At 35.7% G+C, this 19,654-nt stretch overlaps 1 protein-coding gene across 1 annotated transcript in view; it reads left to right on the top strand.

Moving 5' to 3' along the window:
* Positions 1-19,654, top strand: part of TNNI3K (TNNI3 interacting kinase) — a 109,542-nt gene that overhangs the window by 31,420 nt on the left and 58,468 nt on the right. The window contains exons 8-17 of the mRNA XM_085309826.1: positions 2,020-2,164; positions 2,256-2,360; positions 3,013-3,107; positions 4,201-4,350; positions 7,544-7,630; positions 8,905-8,961; positions 10,032-10,124; positions 10,210-10,267; positions 10,376-10,570; positions 10,918-11,022. Coding sequence (XP_085165952.1) covers positions 2,020-2,164; positions 2,256-2,360; positions 3,013-3,107; positions 4,201-4,350; positions 7,544-7,630; positions 8,905-8,961; positions 10,032-10,124; positions 10,210-10,267; positions 10,376-10,570; positions 10,918-11,022 — 1,090 coding nt within the window. The remainder of the gene's footprint in view (positions 1-2,019; positions 2,165-2,255; positions 2,361-3,012; positions 3,108-4,200; positions 4,351-7,543; positions 7,631-8,904; positions 8,962-10,031; positions 10,125-10,209; positions 10,268-10,375; positions 10,571-10,917; positions 11,023-19,654) is intronic.

Here is a 19,654-nt window from a genome sequence, read left to right as displayed (position 1 = left end):
ATCATAGAAATAATGCTCTCTTTCAAAACAGAATAAAGACCTTTTCTGAATAATAAAAACTGTGTTTGTGTGTCTTTGTACCAGCAAAGAACTCTGCTTAAGCCTTATCCAGTCTCTTCCTTGCTGTCTACTAGATAATTAAGGAAAAACATCACATCAGGTATACCCATACTTGTTTCAAGCACGCCTAAGAAAATTCCCAGGTGTTGGAATGCAGTTGCCAATACTGAAAACGGTTAGAATGGTCCCTGGCGTGGATGTGGTCCAAGTTAACTGGCACTCTCCTAACAATTCCTGTCCATGGCTGAAGGAGAGGAGAGGTCCAGGGACCATTCCCCACTAGGCAGCTTGCATACAGCTGCCCTGTTTTGGAAACCAAAAATATTTGGTATCTTCGACACCGGCAGTTCTGTGACATTCAGCCTCAGTGCCAGGAGTGTTCCCAGGCTACTAGTATACATACAACCATAGTCTCTTACTGCTTACTTTGGAATATCTGTCCTCAGTGATAGTTATTTTTATGTTATTCTGCTACAGAGTTATTTCTTAAACAGATTTTCGTTAGAAGAAATGTGTATTATCAGTGTKTGCTACACTAACATAACAGCAATCAAAATTAGCATGGTTTCAGAAATGTAAGTCTACTTCTGCATGAAACAAGATTTTGATCTAACAAATCACTTTGTGATACGTGTCTTGAGTGCTTTGCTGAATTGGGACCCAGAGCTTCAAGAAGGAATCTTGATTTGACTGAAAGCCAATGCAATCAAGATTTTACAATGAATTTTTTGAAATTCACTCCTAGTATTGTCTACCTCACGACTATCTAATATCCCCCCCAAACTTTTGACTATATCTGCTAAACAGAAGTCTAAGAAATACCATCAAATTAAAATACTTGGTGTGTTTGTGCTTATTTGAGAGGTATTTAGAACTTGTTTTAGTTTTCTCCTGCTTCTACATATATGCTGCTGTGTGGTGACTAAAGCAACTGTTTTTTCAGGTGGAAGGGTACAATAATTGATCTAAGGCAATTTAGAAAAAAAAATTACCTTGTATTTTTTGATAAGTTGTTGCCACATACAGAATGCATGATTTTGTGATATAAAAATTATTGTCATTCACTAGAAGGGCAACCGTCTTAAACAGAATAAAATCTTCGTATCATGCAGATTGTTTTCCATGTGTAATTATGCTCAACCAACAGAGATAAATACCACACCTGCCCAGCAATAGTATACTAATTCTGCTAATTCTGTGTAGTTTCATGTTATACAAAAGAAAACTCACATCTTGTTAGATATCCCGTAAGGAAAGTAAAGTATATATATGATTAACTTTGCAGGTGAAAGGAAACATTCACCAAAATAGAAATATTGGAAAATTTCCCCCTTTCTTTTTGCYTTTCATCTATTAACATTTTAATAATGACTACAAAAAGTATATCCTTATTTTGTCTCCTTTATTTTATTTAAATTTATTCTTCTTTCACTGTATGAATAATTTTATTCCTTGACTCTGCCATTGGTACTCAAGGAAGGTAATAATAAAAACCTGTGTTTTCTTCTTCTAAGAGCAGCAATGAAGTATTTTCCTTCTCAGTATTTGTAATGAATGACTACAGGTCCATTCATTTGGAATAAGTCAGTGGGTTACTTTCTTACAGGTACTACCTACACATCTTATTTTTGTTTCACATGGTAATACTGTTCTTGTTCTTCCTAAGGGTCATTTATAACTCTTGTTTCATTCATGGAAAGCTACACCAAAACATTCAATACATCTGCTACTGCAAAAGCAATTATACCCTAAGTCCAAAAAAATGGTACTGACAGTGTATTACAAATGATACTGAGTAATATGGTTTTGATTTATAAGAGTTGACAGAAACTTCAGTTTTAAAGAAACAGGCCTATAAATATTTCATAATACATATGCTCAACAGATTACTGTATATCCAGAGCAACCTTCATTAAACATAAAATACTTTCTTTGGTCTCTTTCTGGGTCAAATGACAGTGAATGCTCAGGACAATGAAGATCATGTTCCTCTGCACTTCTGCTGTCGATTTGGACACCATGAAATTGTAAAGTTCTTGCTCCAGAGCAGTTTTGAAGTTCAACCCCATGTGGTTAATATCTATGGAGACACACCTTTACACCTGTAAGTCATGTGGAAAAGCTTTGTTTTACTTTGTTTTAGCCTAATTACAAAATTGACAATGTTAACAGSTCTTTACTCACTTCATCTTCAGCGCTTGTTACAATGGAAAGTTTGAAGTTGTCAAGGAAATAATTCAGCTCTCAGGAACAGAAAGTCTCACTAAAGAAAATATATTCAGTGAAACGGCTTTCCACAGGTGAGATGTTTAAAATGCCATTATCAAAACAACTCCACTTACAGATGCATGCAGTACAATGCTTGAAACAGCAAACATGTCACCAACAGCCAGATGTGGAGCAAAGTAGTGCGCTTGACGTGGATGTTAAGTTTATACTTTGAGATACAGGACAGRTCATAAGTAAGAGGTAGAACCAGATAGTAAGTAAGTATACAGAGAGGAAGGGAGAGCAAGAAATGTTGGAATGACATCAGTTTCATCAGTACCTTTTTGAATAGAGATTCCTCTTTATGTCCAGTTTGGAAGCTGAGTTTGGAATCTGTTATGCCTGCTAGCTTCTAGGTGTTCTAACCTAGAAGTAAGGTGGCAGAAAAAAATTTGTTCATGATGCTATAGAACTGTAAAGTGTTATTTAAGAAGCACTTTGCAAAACAGATTGTATTCATTTTGCATGGCAAAATTAATTTTTACAAGAGTAATTGGAATGTTTCTGAAACAACAGAAAAGAATATATTTGCTTTGGTGCATTGGTCTTGCATTTGCACATTTCTAAAGATTCTCTACTATGTTACTCCATTCTTATCTTTGTGTAATTCTTTTGAAATCTTTGACTATCTAAGTRTTTTGTTCTTTCATGGACTAATACTCACTTTTCCCTGTATTTTTGCAGTGCTTGTACCTATGGAAAGAACATAGAACTTGTAAAATTTCTTCTTGACCAGAATGTTGTAAGCATCAATCACCAGGGAAGAGATGGACATACAGGTAACATCATGATGCTTATTGTATATAAGTACATATCAAACCAGCACCAGAAATTTTGGAAACCATACACAATCAGAATTTCCAAGGTAATTCCCATAGCAATTTGATGATCAGCATCCCATTACCTTTCATTTGGAATATGTTTGCAAGCAGGCATAGAAGTGATGAGAATTCAGTGAGGATGTGTCAAGCTCTTTAGATTGTATATGAATAGAAAAACCTGATGTAAGCTGATTTTCCTGTAGTTAAACTTCTAAGCAGATTTAAGAATTAGACCTAAGTATTCTTCTGGGGACTGTGTATTCTCATTACTCAGCAGAGCCTGTTCAGGGCATGGAGCATCTCCCAGGGTTATGCCTGAAGGGGACCTAGCACAATGTAGAGAACAAGTGAGCTGCAGGTGGTCTTTGCAAGAACATCGCTCTGCATTCCAGCTAGATTCCAACTGGAATTGGATTCCAGCGTTCCAACTTCAGTGGGACATAGGAGAAAGGATTTGTGTTGACTGCATTGTATTTCAGGTACTGATCATGATATTGAAGGGGGGGGTGGCAGAGGAGATAAAAGTATCTGTTCTAAGAAAAATTATGGAAAAATGAGATAYGGGAGATGTACAGCCAGAAGTAAAGATAAAGTGGACAGAGCAATTGTGAAGAGCTTGGAAAACAAGAAGGAAAAAAAAAAGAGTCATAATGGAAATGTGGGCAGAGAAGGAAGATTGGAGAGAGAGGCTTTGTTCAAACTGGCAAGAAAGGATGTAGTGTCTGAAAAGCTGCACACCTCCATTTATCTATTCTAGGCAAAGAAAAAAGTAAGTCTTCTTTGCTTCTATTTGCTTTTCCTCACGTGCAGAGTTGTTAAATGTRATTTGCAGGTGGTAGAGTAAATGATGGCATATGCTATGTAGCAGGCAATAGATTGTTTTTTGCGGCATACTATTTTATTTTCATCTAATGCGTCAGGTGTTTGTTTGATAGTATATTCCATTATCAATGAAATCARTTTGCGCTTTATAGCTGTTGCTACTAATCCTGTTACAATGTTCTGAAAACTGTGCTTTACACAGTGACTTTTTCCTTTTCTAATGTTCTAGGATTACACTGTGCTTGCTATCATGGTCATATTCGTCTAGTACAGTTTTTACTGGATAACGGAGCTGATATGAATCTGGTGGCTTGTGATCCCAGCAGGTCTAGTGGAGAAAAAGATGAGCAGACTTGTTTGATGTGGGCTTATGAGAAAGGTATTTCAATTTTCTAGTTTCTGCTGCAAAATCCATGGAACAGTACAACCAGGAGATAACAGTACAAAATAAACTCTCATCCTGCATAGAGTAGGAGCTCTTAACGTCTGCTTCCAGTGCCTGGTATCAAGGTTTATAAAAAACAGTCCTTACATTTATCTTTTCTCAGATACTCTGTTAAACTGATTCAACACAAGCTCAGGGACGAGAGTATTTATATATTGCTAAATGAAAACATGCAGCCTGTTCAGAAAAAGCAATTTTTGCCTCTGGTAGGTGCATGAGGAGTTTTGGGTTTATTGCTGAAGAAGGCACTGCAAGGAGCTAAGCATCAGAGTCAGTAATCCTTAGTTCTTGCAAATATGAATTAAAGCAGGGTGTTTTGCATGGTTCCTGTTATACTATTCTGTATGTTCATTGCATATTACKAAGGGGGGGATCTTATCAATGTCTATAAGTACCTGAAGRGAGGGTGTCAAGGGGATGGGGACAAACTCTTTTCAGTTGCCCCATGCGACAGGACAAGAGGCAGTGGGCAAAAACTGAAMCACAGGAAGTTCCACCTGAATATGAGGAGGAATTTCTTCCCTGTGAGAGTGACAGAGCACTGGAACAGGTTGTGGAGTCTCCTWCTCTGGAGATCTTCAAGGTCCACCTGGATGCAACCCTGTCTAGCATGCTCTAGGTGACCGTGCTGAGCAGGGAGGTTGGACTAGATGATCTCCAGAGGTCCCTTCCAACCTTACCAATTCTGTGATTCTGTGAGTCTGTATTAATTACAGCAATGTAATAGTTTTCTGTCTTGCTTGTATTTCAGTTTTCTCTGCAAATAAAAGCTTTATTTCTTCCTGGAAATGTTTTGGATGTTCACATTCATTTATGAATTTCATCTGTGATTGATAGCCATGTTATTTATTTGACTATACGGACCACCCTTACCTTTATTCTTCCTGATAGTACTGTTCCGTGCTTCTGGACTATAGAAGGCTATTTAAGCAGTCTTTTCATGGGTTTGGTGAAGAAGTGACCCTCTTCTTTGCATGTTAGTATAATTGACGACACTTCTAAAGTTTAGTTCAAACATCCTCTGGGTTAGAATATCCAGAAAGCTCCCATCAGTAGAAACCTCTCCTTGATGTAGATTCTTTTGGTTTAGAGAAATATTCAAATGTACACACACTTTTTGCTGTAAGCTCACATCCCTGGCAGCTTAGTGAGCCAGCAGAACTCCTTTCCTGCAGGACCTTGATTCTGATTACAGGATGAGAGGCAGCAAAAAGCTTACCTGCCTTTTCTATTTCCTCTGATACCCTTAATAGTTGGAGCCGGGTTTTTTTGTTTTCTTTTTTGTTTTGTTTTTGTTTTTTTCTGAGAGGGTGGAGGGGTTTTGGGGTTTGATTTTAAATGCATAAGACTGTTCAAAAAGGTATTTTCTACTGATGGTGCATTCATGACTAATTTAGGTGTTACGATTGGAAGAATCATTGCAAGAAATAATGCTTTTGAATCCAGCAATGTTTAATATCCTGCAAATGACTTAATGAAGAGTATTTTAAGTGATTATGGCAGAACTAGAAGAGAGAAGGATGAGCAGGCTGTGATAAGTTGCTCTTATTGACAGTTACTATTTTCTGATATATTTTAGTTATGATTATTTTATTGGTTTATTATTGATCTGCTATGTGATAAGAATTGTCAGAAAATACATGAATAATGCTTGGTTACTCTTTCTATATAGTTAAGTAAATAATGGTCTATTRAGACTTTTTAATAGCTGTGTGATGCAGGTTTTGGAGGAAATTTTACGGACAGCCCATTTGAAGTAAAAGTTAAACACAAGAGTAAATTGCAGATTATCTTGATTAATCAGTTACCATTATTCTTCCTTTGGGAATATATGTTACAGACAGAAATAGTTCACTTTCAACTACTGCACTAAATTATCAGCCACTTTTATACAAGTATCACTTTATTTCTTTTCATAAATTAAATCACACAAATCATCTCAGTGAATATAACACTTCTAACATAATGAGTAAAATGATAAAGTGGATTCTGTTAGAGCTGTTGTGAGTTTTTTGAAAGACTCTAGAAGCTATAGCAAAATTGCCTTCTGTAACTTGTGAGCCTATTGACATTTCCCTGGCTAGTTTGTGCTCAATGTAAGCCAACAAGCTTGCACTCATTAGAGTCTTAAGGAAGAATATCCTCAAAGAAACGACAACAAACTGTGCCATTGAACTGGCAGGAAATTAAAACTGCTCGAAGTAAAYGGAGCCAAGAGAGCTGTTGAAATGATAGGTAGTATCTGGTGTATGATGAAAGCATCATGACCTCATTCCAAATGCATCTCTTCTTCTTTTCTTGCCTATTCTCATCTTTGTAAGCAGTGAACAGGAACATTTTCTTTTGGCATGGGTGTATGAATAAGGAGTGCTGAGTACAAAGCAAGAAATTGAAGATGCTCTTTTTCCCATATGTTTTCTAGTGGATGGGGGAAAATGCAAGTTAAAGTTGGAGGATTTGGGGACATTCTTCCCTCCTCCAAATCCATTACAACAGTATTTATTATAAAAAACACTGTAGTGTATTAAAACCATAGATTTTAAGAAAAAGCTGATAGTGGCAAGATGTACAAAAATACTGAGGGAAAACTCAACTTTGAAAAGTTTTCAACAGAATTTTGAGCATTACCAAGTGCTCAAACATTGTGCATCAAAAATCTGAGAGATTGAGCAGTTTGTTGCATGTAGTGCTCTTTTCTGCTTCCCAGCAATGAAGAATGATGAGTAAAGCATTTGTTTGCTGCAATATGCTGTACAAATTTTGTCCTGTTTAGGACATCAGAAAGTAAATATTTACAGCCATTGCCTTGGCCTTGTAGGGCTTATTGAAGACTATTCTCAATCTTTATTTTAGGATTTCTATAGCAGTGTTTTTTCTAGTGTTATGTGGAGACATCCTTGTTTTTATTAACAGGTATTTCCCTGTATTTCTGTAGTTAAGAATCATGTTATTTTTCTGATCAATGTTACTGAACCTTTATTTATATGTTTTATAAATAGACAAACTCTTCATTTTTTAAAAAAATCACCTGTTTTTTATAAATCAATATATGAAAATTAAGTCAAGACTATTGAGCTTATCTTCAAATTCATATATATCCTTTTTTTTTTTCTTTTTTTCCCCTTAGGTCATGATGCCATTGTGACCCTTCTGAAGCATTATAAAAGACCTCAGGATGAATCACCGTGTAATGAATACTCACAGCCTGGAGGAGGTATGGTTTGAGAAATCACTCTCTCTCTCACTGAAGAGTCTGATCCAAAGACCAGTGAAGTCTCTGGGAATGTTCCACTGATGTCAGTGAGCTTTGAATCAGTTCTGTTTGCCAGAAAGAAAATTAGTGACATGAGAATCATCATTTTCTAGATATCATATATCCCTCATTTACGTCAAGATTCTTCCTTTATCTTAAAACAGAGTTGTCACTTTGTGTTACTTGCTAGAAAGAAAAGCAAAAAGCTATGAAATGAAGATCACTCCTTAGTAATCATTCCTCATACCTTTTCACATACTTAATATTGTGTTTAGCCATTCTCTTTGTGCTGTCTATCTCTGATGTTTCTTTGATGACTGCAATTCAGTATGTTTCTATATTCAGTCCCCTTCATACTTTTTAATATTTTTAGATAACTAATTCCCTCTTGGGAAAAATTAATTACTCTTTTTGTTACAAAAATACTCATTGCTATTGGCAGTTAAATGCCAAATGGCAGGAGAAGTGTTTGTTATTAATACAAGCAGTGAGATAAGCTTRTAACTTCTTGCAGTGTGTTGAGAATGCTGTCTACAGAGAAGGCGAAAGTTTGCATTATACATTACAGCCTGTCCAGGTCATTGCTCTTCCAGCCACAGAATCAGAAGAATTTTGTAGTCACTAGCAGGATTAGTCTGATTTCTACAGGCTCAACTCTACAGAGTAGTTTACATGTTCCAGGTTTTTGATTTAGTAAAGCTCAAGCATGTGTAAATTCACAGGAGACCAAGTTTATGCATGTATTAGAATCCATTTTGGGAAGAAGCCAACGTATCCAGGTGGGATTTTTAATGATAACTCTTGAAAGAACTGAGCTCCCACTTAAGCAGAAAACAAGAGACTAAATTTTTGGTACACCRTGAAAGCTAAGGTCTTCTGAAAATTCTAGTCAGTGAATTGCACAACGAAATCCACTGGCAACCCACTTATGAGAAATAGGTAATCTGATCTGAGTTCCTTTAAATCTCTAGCTGATATAAAAAGCTACATAGGCCTTTTTCTAACACTGATTAAGGTCAATATTTTTCCATGCAGTTAGTGAAAATATGTCCAAATTACTGTCACATCTGCAGCTATGTAACGTCACAATCATGTGTGTGTATGCTTATGTGTGTACACTTATTTTCATCCCCTTATCTCTTTTATTTAAGCAATCACTGCCTTGCTAATTTATCTGTAYAGCTGCCAATACTGTCTTAAAAGACAATAAAATTCATTCTGTTCTTTTATTTCAGATGGTTCCTATGTGTCGGTTCCATCCCCCCTGGGAAAGATTAAAAGCATGACTAAAGGTATTTTCAATGGCAAGGGGAAAATCTAAGTTTTATGGTCATTTACCTAACGTGTTTGTCAGCCTGAACGTACTATATAAGATTCATTATTCCTAAATTTTTTTTGTTCAGAAATGTAATGATGTGTATAAGCAGCAGCTACATTTCCCTAGGATAATCTTAGGAAGCTTTACTTAGCTTGATTCTTTTCATTTTCTGCAGAGGTGTTCAGCACYTCCTCATGACAAGTCCTCTGTTTTTCTTATTTTCATTTACTTTAAAAAAATAGTCAATTTTGCCTCTTTGTTTTGGAAAAGTGTTTGTTTGTGAATTAGTACTAATGAAATGCATATGAATCTCTAAATGGAAACAAATCTCTAATTGAACTCTGCTATAAAATACTTGGGTTACCTTCAAAAGAGGATTTTTTCCCAAAAATAAATGGTATTATACTGAAACACATATAGACAAAGCATTCAAATACATATTTATACTTTAAAATATTACAATTTTTTATTGTCCTTTCCATTTTCAACTGCAAATGTTCACTCTAGGTATGTTCAAATGCTTATTCTTTTCGTATCAGCGTTAAAATGTTCCACTTAGAAATATTCTGATAAAATTCTACAATTTAACAATACAGATAAAAAAGGTAGAGATGTTTGAGTATATTAAGTTGCATATCAAAATTCAGATTCCACATGTCACTGATGAGTAGGTCGGGCCTGGAATAGCATTGATAGCATTGGTAATGAACACTAATCATCAGATAAAAAGAACTAACTTTCTGTGTAAATGATTTTATGCCAGCATCACATGATCCAAGCAAAATATGGTAATGGGACAGTGTTGATCAGTGATAAGATTTTAAAGCAAAGAAACTCTGAGGCAGCTGTAATGTTGCAAAACTGTGTTTATTATTGGGGTTTATTGTGGCTCCTGAAAGAAAAAGAGAGGAATACCGGTCAACCAATTTACAAGGGGAAAATCATCTTTTATTTTGTAATGCTTTTTGTGAAGTTAAGCACTTTCATTTTGCCCTTCCTCATGACCCTGCATTTTACAGATAAGATAACAATTTTCTTTTTCAGAAAAGGCAGATGTTCTCCTCCTACGTGCTGGTCTGCCATCACATTTCCATCTTCAGCTGTCTGAAATAGAGTTCCATGAGATTATTGGCTCAGGTATCAGAAATAAGGATGCATCCATTTTATATGTCTGATGTTCATAAGAAATATCTTTATGCTTATTTATTTTAAATCATTTTAGGGTCTTTTGGAAAAGTATATAAGGGACGATGTAGAAATAAAATTGTAGCAATTAAACGGTAAGTTTCTCAAAGACTTCTACATTTCATTTAGTTAATGCCCTAKTTTGAAGTACAAAAAAAAATGATACTTTTGCCATACTGTTCTCTCCTCCTGTAAAATCTAAGCTATAGAGCCAATACCTACTGCTCCAAATCTGATGTGGACATGTTTTGCCGTGAAGTTTCCATACTCTGTCGACTGAATCATCCATGCGTTATACAATTTGTTGGAGCTTGCTTAGATGACCCAAGTCAGTTTGCTATAGTCACTCAATATATTTCTGGAGGATCACTCTTTTCCCTGCTTCATGAACAGAAGAGGTATTCTATTCATTATTTGCATGAGGTTGTGATAGAGAATTCTGAAGACCAGTAAATCTGTGCTGATGTAGATTTATTCATTATAAACAAATAGTGAGAGGAACACTGTAAAATTTGTGTCTTTGATTCAGATYATTTAGTGTACAAGGGAAATTAATAAGTAACCTCAATTACTATTTTGTTGTTATTATTTTACACTATATGTTTTTATATTACATACGTTATAAAACATTATATTATTTAACACAGTTTAAAAGGGTCGATGATTTGCAGATAACAATGATTTACAGATGATTTTTGGTCTGTCTGTAAATTCTGAATAATGTTAAAATTCTTTCAAAATTTAGGACTCTTGACCTTCAGTCTAAATTAATCATTGCTGTAGATGTTGCCAAAGGTATGGAGTATCTTCACAATCTCACACAACCGATCATACATCGTGATTTGAACAGGTAAGTTTCTTTCTTTATTTGTGATTAAGAAAGTAAAAACATCCTTGCAAACCGAAGACTGAAGAAGAAAATCAGGCCATTAATGCTAAGAATCTGTTATTTTTTCTTTTAGTTTGAAAAAATGCAGTCTTACAGACCACATCTTTTAAGCCAGTCTTTGGGGATTTATGTTTTGTTGGTTAGTGAAACTGGCACAAATTCTGCTTTATACTTTGCCCCCAAATTTTATCACACCTTGTTTTATTCAGCTTCCCCAATGTATGAGTGCATCTTTCTGTGTGTGTTAAAACTGCTTCAAGGATACAAAATGGCTACTCTGTTAAGAACTGCAGTGAGGTTTCTTCCARTTCATTTTCAGCTACAGAGAGGAATCTAGGTAACCAACTCCCAGTTAGACTCTCTCTGACTACTTTACCAGTGGTATTGTCAGCTGCTCCTGAGCAGGGTGTTACCTAACATAGCTGTATCAGTCTAACAAGCAGTTAATCTAAACTAGCTGGCTATATTCCCCCTGTAACAAACAAAGGCTCATCCAAGGTTTGTCCTATTTCAAGACAGGCACCCAAGACAAAGGAGWGGGATTACCTTTATGAAGACTCTTCTCTGTCTTTCTGCATTGACTTTAGAGGGACTATGATTAACTTAGATTAGGCACTTAACTTTTAGATTTTGTCCTAATGTCAGTGTTGTTGTTCTACTAATCAATGGACAAAATACTAAGTGCAATTCAAATTCTTATCTAATATGTTTTGTGCTAATTATAGTTCGTTATAAAATGATTTGGCTACAAAGTTCTGCAGCAACCAGTTCTGACTAATTCAGGAAAAAAAAGGAACTAATTCTCKATGTAAACGTTTTTATGCAACCATCACATGATCCAGGCGGAATATGATAATGGGACAGTTAAAAGAGTTCAGGTTTCAGGGAAATCTTAAAAGGAAAAAAAGAACAATCTGTATAATAAAGTGTCTTCTAACATAGAAAGCTGTGTTTTCCATCTGATCCATTAGGGGAGATCTCCRTGGCATAGGTATGTCTGTTCACTATCACCTATTGCTATCTGTACAGTTTTTGTATTCTTGGTTAGATTTATAGATAGTGTCTGTCTCAGATACAAGCTGTCAGTGCAACACTGATCCCTGTGGAAATCCTCYTCCTTCACTTTTACCAGCTGAAGAATATTTGGGCATTCTGCAGTGCAATCAGGCAGTTACAGACTTCTCAGCTCTTACCTTAGCCCTCAGTGCAGAGACAGGCAGGACACTCCTTTATAAAGGCCTGTGCTGTCCACTTTGCTGCACTTACTTACATTTACCTTGACAGAAGCATCCTTAGAGAATCCCAGAAAGTCAATGAGGCATGATACTCCCTTTCTACAACTGTCGGCTATTCTTAACCAGGCAGTGCTTTTGGTACATAAATGTTACACCTCTTGATCCTCTAAAATAGCTTCAAACGTTTTTTCTGCCACTGGCAGAGAACTGTTTGGTCTTTAATTTCCTGGTGCTTCCGTATATTGTTGCTTTCTAGTCTTCAGGGGTGTGTCCCAAATTAAGCCAGATTTTGAAAGTGACAGCTAATACTTCTTAGTTCCTATCTCCCATTTTTTTTTCTTGGATACGGAATTTGCTCAGTCCTGACATCTTGCCATTTTAAAGATTTTACAACCTTTTAATAACAGAGATGATGAAATGCTGGACTCTTAATTCATTGGTTTCTTTCCTTGTTGATTGGGTTTTTCATATTGGCAAGTAATTTATTGTACTGCCTTAGAAAGATGGATACACATATTTTTAATACATCTAGATTTTTTAATTTTCCATTTGTAAATTCTCAATTTTGTTTTCGACATAGCACTGCACTTTCAAATAACATTTCGAGAGGCAACGGGCACAAACTGAAACACAGGAAGTTCTGTCTGAATATGAGGAAAAACTTCTTTACTGGGGGGGTGACTGAGCACTGAAACAGCTTACCCAGAGAGGTTGTGGAGTCTTCTTCCTTGGAGATACTCAGAAGCCATCTGGACAGGGTCCTGGCCAATGTGCTCTAGGTGACCCTGCTTGAGCAAGGGGTTGGACTAGATGATCTCTAGAGGTCCCTTTCAACCTCAACTGTTCTGRGATTCTGGGATTTACATGCTCATGACATGCACATGTCATTTTCTTTCATTACTTAATTTTCTTTCCCATGTCTGTTTTGTCTTTTTTACCTTTAATATTTTTCTGTAATAAGGTGTTCACTCTTTCGTCGTTTATGCTTTACTCATTTGATATAATTAAAAGCATTTCTAATAGCATCACGTCTAAGAGCTAGTGTCTAGTACAGATCTGTGCACTCATTCAATTGTCTTTGCTGGTAACTGTATAGAAGCACTGAATTCTCAGTATATGCAGAGAAGATATGTTCTTGCTTTTCTATCAATGAGGCAAAGTCTCATAATGCAATGCACATGTTTCAGTGAAAGTTGGTGGAATACCTAGCTGCATTCCGTTGTGAGATTTTACATGAAAATGCCTCTTTCTGCTAAAGACAAAACATACTTTTAAGTTCTACTGGTCTTTTAATACAAAAGGCATATCATTTCAACTGAGACTGGGCTTTGTTCTCACACAGAATAGCAGTGCACTGGTTTAGGCACTGTTTTTGCTTTTATTCGGCATCCTTATAGATCCTCATTATTAAGACAGACATTCAGTTCTTCAATTTTAACCCAAGTCAGGACTGGTAACAGTTTCTAACTATATGCCTTTACTGTTTTGGCAAGTGGATCTTAACCCATCTCATACTACAGGGTCTGGATTAAGATCAAAGAGAAACTCCCAATATTACAAATTCCCAGCTCATGACCACTTTAAGGAAGATCTTGGCATTGGAAAGACAGTTTCTACATTAACCTTTCTTCCTCAAAAAAATGGGTAGCTGTTAGTAAGAGCATCACAGCTCCACCAGAACTAAATACTGTTGGAAATGTTAAAGAAAAAAAAATGGTTTAGGCCAGACTTTAGTGAGTATCTGATTTTTGAAGTATAAGATAGATTCACTAAAATTTGCTTTCCAAAAAGCAACCTGGATATCATTCTGTGAAAAAATGTTAGAGGATTGCCTTCTTCCTACCMCACTGTAAGAATGGCTTCTTACTACTCCTTTTTCCCTTACTGTACAACCCTAGTTTCTCTAATATATAACACATATATCCGCCGGCTTTTCTAATGCTTCTAATATTTGATATTCCCCWGTCCTCACCTCACTGTCTCATGACTTCATACCCCTTTGTGTCTTGTGGGTCTTCTTCATGTACCCACATCCTTCTTTCTTTCACAGTTTTCTTGCAGGCTACCAAGTTGTAGAGCTGAAAGGGAGAGACAATCTTTTGAAGAAAACTAAGAGTTCTTGTCTCCATTGTGTTGCAAGCCAAAAGCCCCATGTCTGAATGTCACAATCTAAGTAGGCATTTTAGGACAGCAAAGATCCAGACCTCATGGTTCAGCTTAATATACCTCATCACTACTGGCTGTTAGAAAAATAGTTCTGCACTGAAAGACCTTAAATAATATTTTCCACAAAAACAGCATTCACCAGAAAGCCAAAGAGCATATCATTGCCTCACAAAACTTATCAGATGTATTTGTGAGGGTTGAAAGATAATTTGCTGTAATGACATCAACGTGGCTGATACATGGTGCTGAGAGAAGCTTAACTTACAGAACTTTTTAGTGTAAAGGTAGAAGTTATGTTTTCAGCATGAGTCCCAGTCAACTTACAGACACAAGTACCAGATGAAAATCTGTATGATAACTGAAGAGAAAGACCAAGAGTGAAAGCTTGACTCTCTTGTGTTAAGTTTCACCAGTGGCTTCATGAGAGTCTTAAAATTTTTTACCTTAAATTTTCAAATGACTTGTAACTCTCCTTGTGAGTTCTGAATATCTAATGTAACACATATAATACATTAAATGAATCTGCAACATTGCTTGATAGAGCTGAGAAGAAAATGAAATAGATGAAATGTCTCTACCCTGGACAAAGGGTTATCTTCCTATCATTTTGACCATAATTGGGAATTTTATTTTGCTTTCCAGTTCTGTAAAAAATAAGTTCTGACATATAATGGTAACATATACCATTATTACTACTTCTATCAAGTCTTACATTAGTGAGGGATTGTGGCCACAATGATTATAGTACTTTAATATAAAAGATACCATTTTGGTATCAATTTAATTTAAGCCAAAACAGCTGAACGTGATTGGACTGAGCCTTTGAGTAACTAACCTTCGTTTGATGGCTCTAACTATCTGTAAAAAGTTTCTGAGAGCTAGCTTAGTGCTACAGATGAAAGAAAGGATGGAAGCCTGGTGGTAATGGGGATGGTGTCTGCAGCTTCTCTTTGTTATAAAATCCCCTTATAAAACCTTAAAATAGCAGTTGCCTTTCATTAAATCTACAGTGTATTAAAGGTAGAAGGATCTTTTCATGGCCTCATTCTTTGGAAAAGGAACACATACTGAATACACTTTGCGTGTCTCTTGCCCTGAGAGACACCCTTGCATCTGGCAGGCCCACAGAACTACTTGCTTTTGTAAAAAACAGGATGATTACACACTTCTGATTCCTTTCTATTTTTTTTCCTACTGTCTCATGAAGAGAATGAAAAGGGATGCTTGGTCTCACCATTTCAAACTTCGTGCRGCCTTAGCAGAAGACAATTTAGTTCTGATTCAGCTGAACTCATTATTAACCTTCTGTCAGCTGAGATGAAATGCTGTATTTCTCAAATGAGGGGCTTAAGAGTTCCTTTCTCTTCAATTGTGGTTTTCAAATTTCCAAGTACCATTGAGGCAAAAATAGCATTTGTGAGCTGTATCTTCTAAGCCTTATTTCTATGGGTTATATTTTCTTACTTTAGAAAAGAAAAATTAGTAACTATAGGGTTYGCCAAAGGTACCAGACTGACAACAACCCTTCCAGAGACTTATCCTCTGCTTTTCAGATAYGTTCGTACACTCAGTACCAAAATAGGCATTTCTACATTGTTTTGTCAGAAGGATTTTTGGATGCCATATATAGAAAGAGTGAGAAGGTTTGTTTATTGATTACTTGGCTTCTGTGCAAAAACTGTCAAACCGGTTCTTAGTTACGCCTATCATCAGCCTGAGTTTATTCAAGGTCTATACATCCTTGAACAGATTGATGGTCASATTATCGATCAACATATTTTCTTCATATTAAGAAATGGTGATAATTTTAGTCACTATTGACAAAGGCCAAATTTGAATCTGTATTTTTGCCTGATTCATTTTTCTACATTCATCTTAGAATACAGCATTTTAGAGTCTATCAGGCTTAGCCTTAYATTTGATTAATAATTTCACTCAACATCTGATGGGGGTCTCAAAACAATTCCACTTGTCATACTCAAATCACTTAAGTATTTTGATGGAAAGTATATGTGGGAGCTAAAATCAGATTCAATATAAACTAAAAAAAATCATGGCTACATTCTATGAACCCATTACATTTTTATGATTAAATTTATCATCCTGAGGTTTTGGTTTATGTGAAGCTGGAAGTCTTAAAGGCAGTGATTTGTGAGAGTCCTGGTTGGGAGAGTTTAAATTTTATCTGTCCTGAAAACTATTATCTGGTGAAATTTGTATTCCTCACTTGACTGTTCTTGCTCATATCTACAGCTCTAATACAGGCAAGTTATGCTTTTTGTTGAGACCATCAATATTACTTTCATTTTCCCATCATCGTGTGTACCATTGCCAACTTTTTTCATTTCTTCTTTTCATATACTTTTCAGTCTCCTAAATCTACTTGGATCAGTCAACATTTTGATAAATTTCATGTAAGCATTCCTATGTCCACATTCATACGCTTTTATGTTATAATTTGCTCTGCCTTTCAAAAGCCATGTGCTGTGAAGGTGCCATATAGTAACTGATGTATGAAGGCCTTGATCTGCAGAGCTACTGGAAGCTTCTTACCTAGCCAAGCCATTTTTTAAATCTTTCACTGTATTCCCAGTTTGCTTATAAATCTATGTTTATGATGTTAATTTTTAGAGGCCTTTCTGTCTATTTGTTGCATGCAACTGGAGTTTTTGTACTTCCTCTTGTGCATTCTGTATTGCAAATGAAAACAATTGTAATAGCTTTCTTGAATCAGCATATTGATTTTCAATAGATCCTATATATACTTTTCATTCTAAATGACATTTTGGAAAAGGCATAAAACAATTGGTCAAGATCTACTTTATTGTGCTGCATTTAGATATAGTACATGCCTTTAATTAGCAAACATCCTAGGAGTATTTTGTCTGTGTCCCTAAGTTTAATTCTCTCCAAATTTTCTGGAGATTTAAAAGAACTRTAAATCTGGCAATACCTCACTTTCTCAGTTATTTTTAAAGGCTTCCTCTCTCATCAGGTTTTTGTACCAGATATAAGACTTCCTCTTTTCTCTAGCAAATATGAAAGTAATTCAACAGTGTGTTGCTAATATCTGGCTAGACCTGGTTAAGTGCAGAAATACGGGGATGTTCTTCAATCTCTTTTCCTAGAGCTTTTCAGCTTTTGTGGTTGCTGACATTTATGGCAGGTGACTTGTCCATTCAGCAATATGTATTTGCATTCTGTGAAGATACCAGAGTAAGCCTCTTCTTCCAATCCACTAATGTTTCTTTCCATTTTGTTTGAGTTGCTTTTGCTGTTTTAGAAGAGATTTCTTTACAAGCAGTTACTGCTYCTCTTTTATGCTTAAAAAATGACACTTTCCTCACAACATTAGAAAGGTGCCATTTCACAAATTCTTTACACATTTCCTAAGTGTTTTTATCTCCACATTCAGGCTCCAAGTTAGACAAATTTATTTGTTTCCATTATTTTGCAGATACTGTAACTCAGAATATGTCAGAGTAAAAACCTAACCTATAAGAAAGTAAATTTATTTTAGAGAGTATTTTATTTCATCTCTGAAATAGTTTAAGATCATGTGTAAGCACGTGATCAGTTTATGGTGGTGAAGTCYACCTGCTGCCTGATCACACAGAAAACACTGTGTTAAGTGTTTGAGTCAGGCATACTTCTGAATAACCCATGAGTGTCCATAAGCAGAGGAAGAGTTAGGGTCCTGTGTAAACTTTGGTGAACACACCTGACATACATTCAGTAATGTTTACAAGCTACTCAGTATTTGTTACAGCATTGCAGAAAGAATACAGTTGTGACAGTTCAGACATCACTACCAGTCTAAATTCCTACTTAAAGTCATTAAAAACTTTCTCAGGAAACATTTTTTACCTTTAAATTTCTCATGCTTGTTCTCATCTGAGAAGTACATTTTAAAGGAAGTTTTAGACAACTCCATTTTGGTGGTACACCATTAGCTTTACCTGAATGTAAAAGAAAAAAATAAAAATGGTGTTTGCAGTAAAGTCATTTTCAGATTCTTCTTATCTTTTCTTCACCCTCTTTACCCCTTCACTCTTTATAGTAGTTCAAAGATGGTTTTAGTTTGAAGTACATCTCTTTAGAGACACTGAAAAACTACACACCGGAGCTCAAAATTTATTGGTTGCATAACTTCCAGATCAAATTGCCTCTGTGCACAAGTTTAAAAAAGACCTTTTTACACGGAACTAAACTTTCATTGTTATGATTAAGTTCTTTTCTTATTGCACAATTTCAGCAGTAATGAGAGCATATGGAAAATAGCTTAGCTTCTAAGTGATTTCTGTGAAACTTCAGTTTTTTAATTGGGGTCACATGACATATCTAATAGGAAACACTTGTGTGCAGGAAGAAAACAGATTCCTCTTTTTTCAATAGCTGAATTAGTTCTTTAGGGAAAAAATGMGAGTTTAAAAAATGTGATTAAAGAAAGAAAACTGAGTTGTCACCAAAATGAGCACTTATCAGTGCAAATTGATTTAATGGTAAGATTCTGGTTTTGCATAGAGATTTCTTAAAGTTCTTTAAATATTCAAAATTAGTGTATATTGTTCATATTCCCAGTGAGCAGTGTGCTTTGSTTGGTTTGAAGGGGGTTAGCTGTAAAGCGCTGAGATTATTACCACTTGAGGAGTGTGCATTGTAAGCAAATGCTGGAGAATACTTTTCTCTGCTTCATAAATACATGGAAAACTGATGCTGTGAATCACTCATGATTTGGCACTGACAGCTATGATAAGTATGATGAGAAACTTTGCAATGCTGAATATCCAATTCTGGATCATAGGAACCAAAGATCTTCTGCAGCATATTTCTAGCTATTTTTTGTATGCTAACTTACTTTCTAATATGGAATTTTTATCCAGCTTGAGATAAACACTGCCAAAAAAATGCTGGCTAGAAGTTAGAATCCTTTTTTAATTTTATACCTGTGAAGTACCTTAGAATTTATTTGAAAGACTATGCAGAAGTTTATTTTGAAATTAAGCATCTCTGGGGGAGACAGACATTTTAGAAACAGTAGCAGGAGCTAGAAGCTAAAGAAAAGCTAGAGTCAATACCAAAGCTGATATTTTTTATCCTCTTCTCCAGAACTTTTTGCTGTTCTTACATGTGGCAAGTAGGCTGCTACTGGTGGGGTTTCGTGTTGTGGTAYGTGTCTAGTGCAGCCTCTC

This window comes from Rhea americana, unplaced genomic scaffold, assembly GCF_003343005.1.
Source record: "Rhea americana isolate MKP2758 unplaced genomic scaffold, rheAme1 scaffold_304, whole genome shotgun sequence".
In the NCBI taxonomy this organism is placed as follows: Eukaryota; Metazoa; Chordata; class Aves; order Rheiformes; family Rheidae; genus Rhea; species Rhea americana.
Note: the sequence above shows the minus strand (reverse complement) of the source record. Positions and strands in the feature narration are given on the sequence as shown.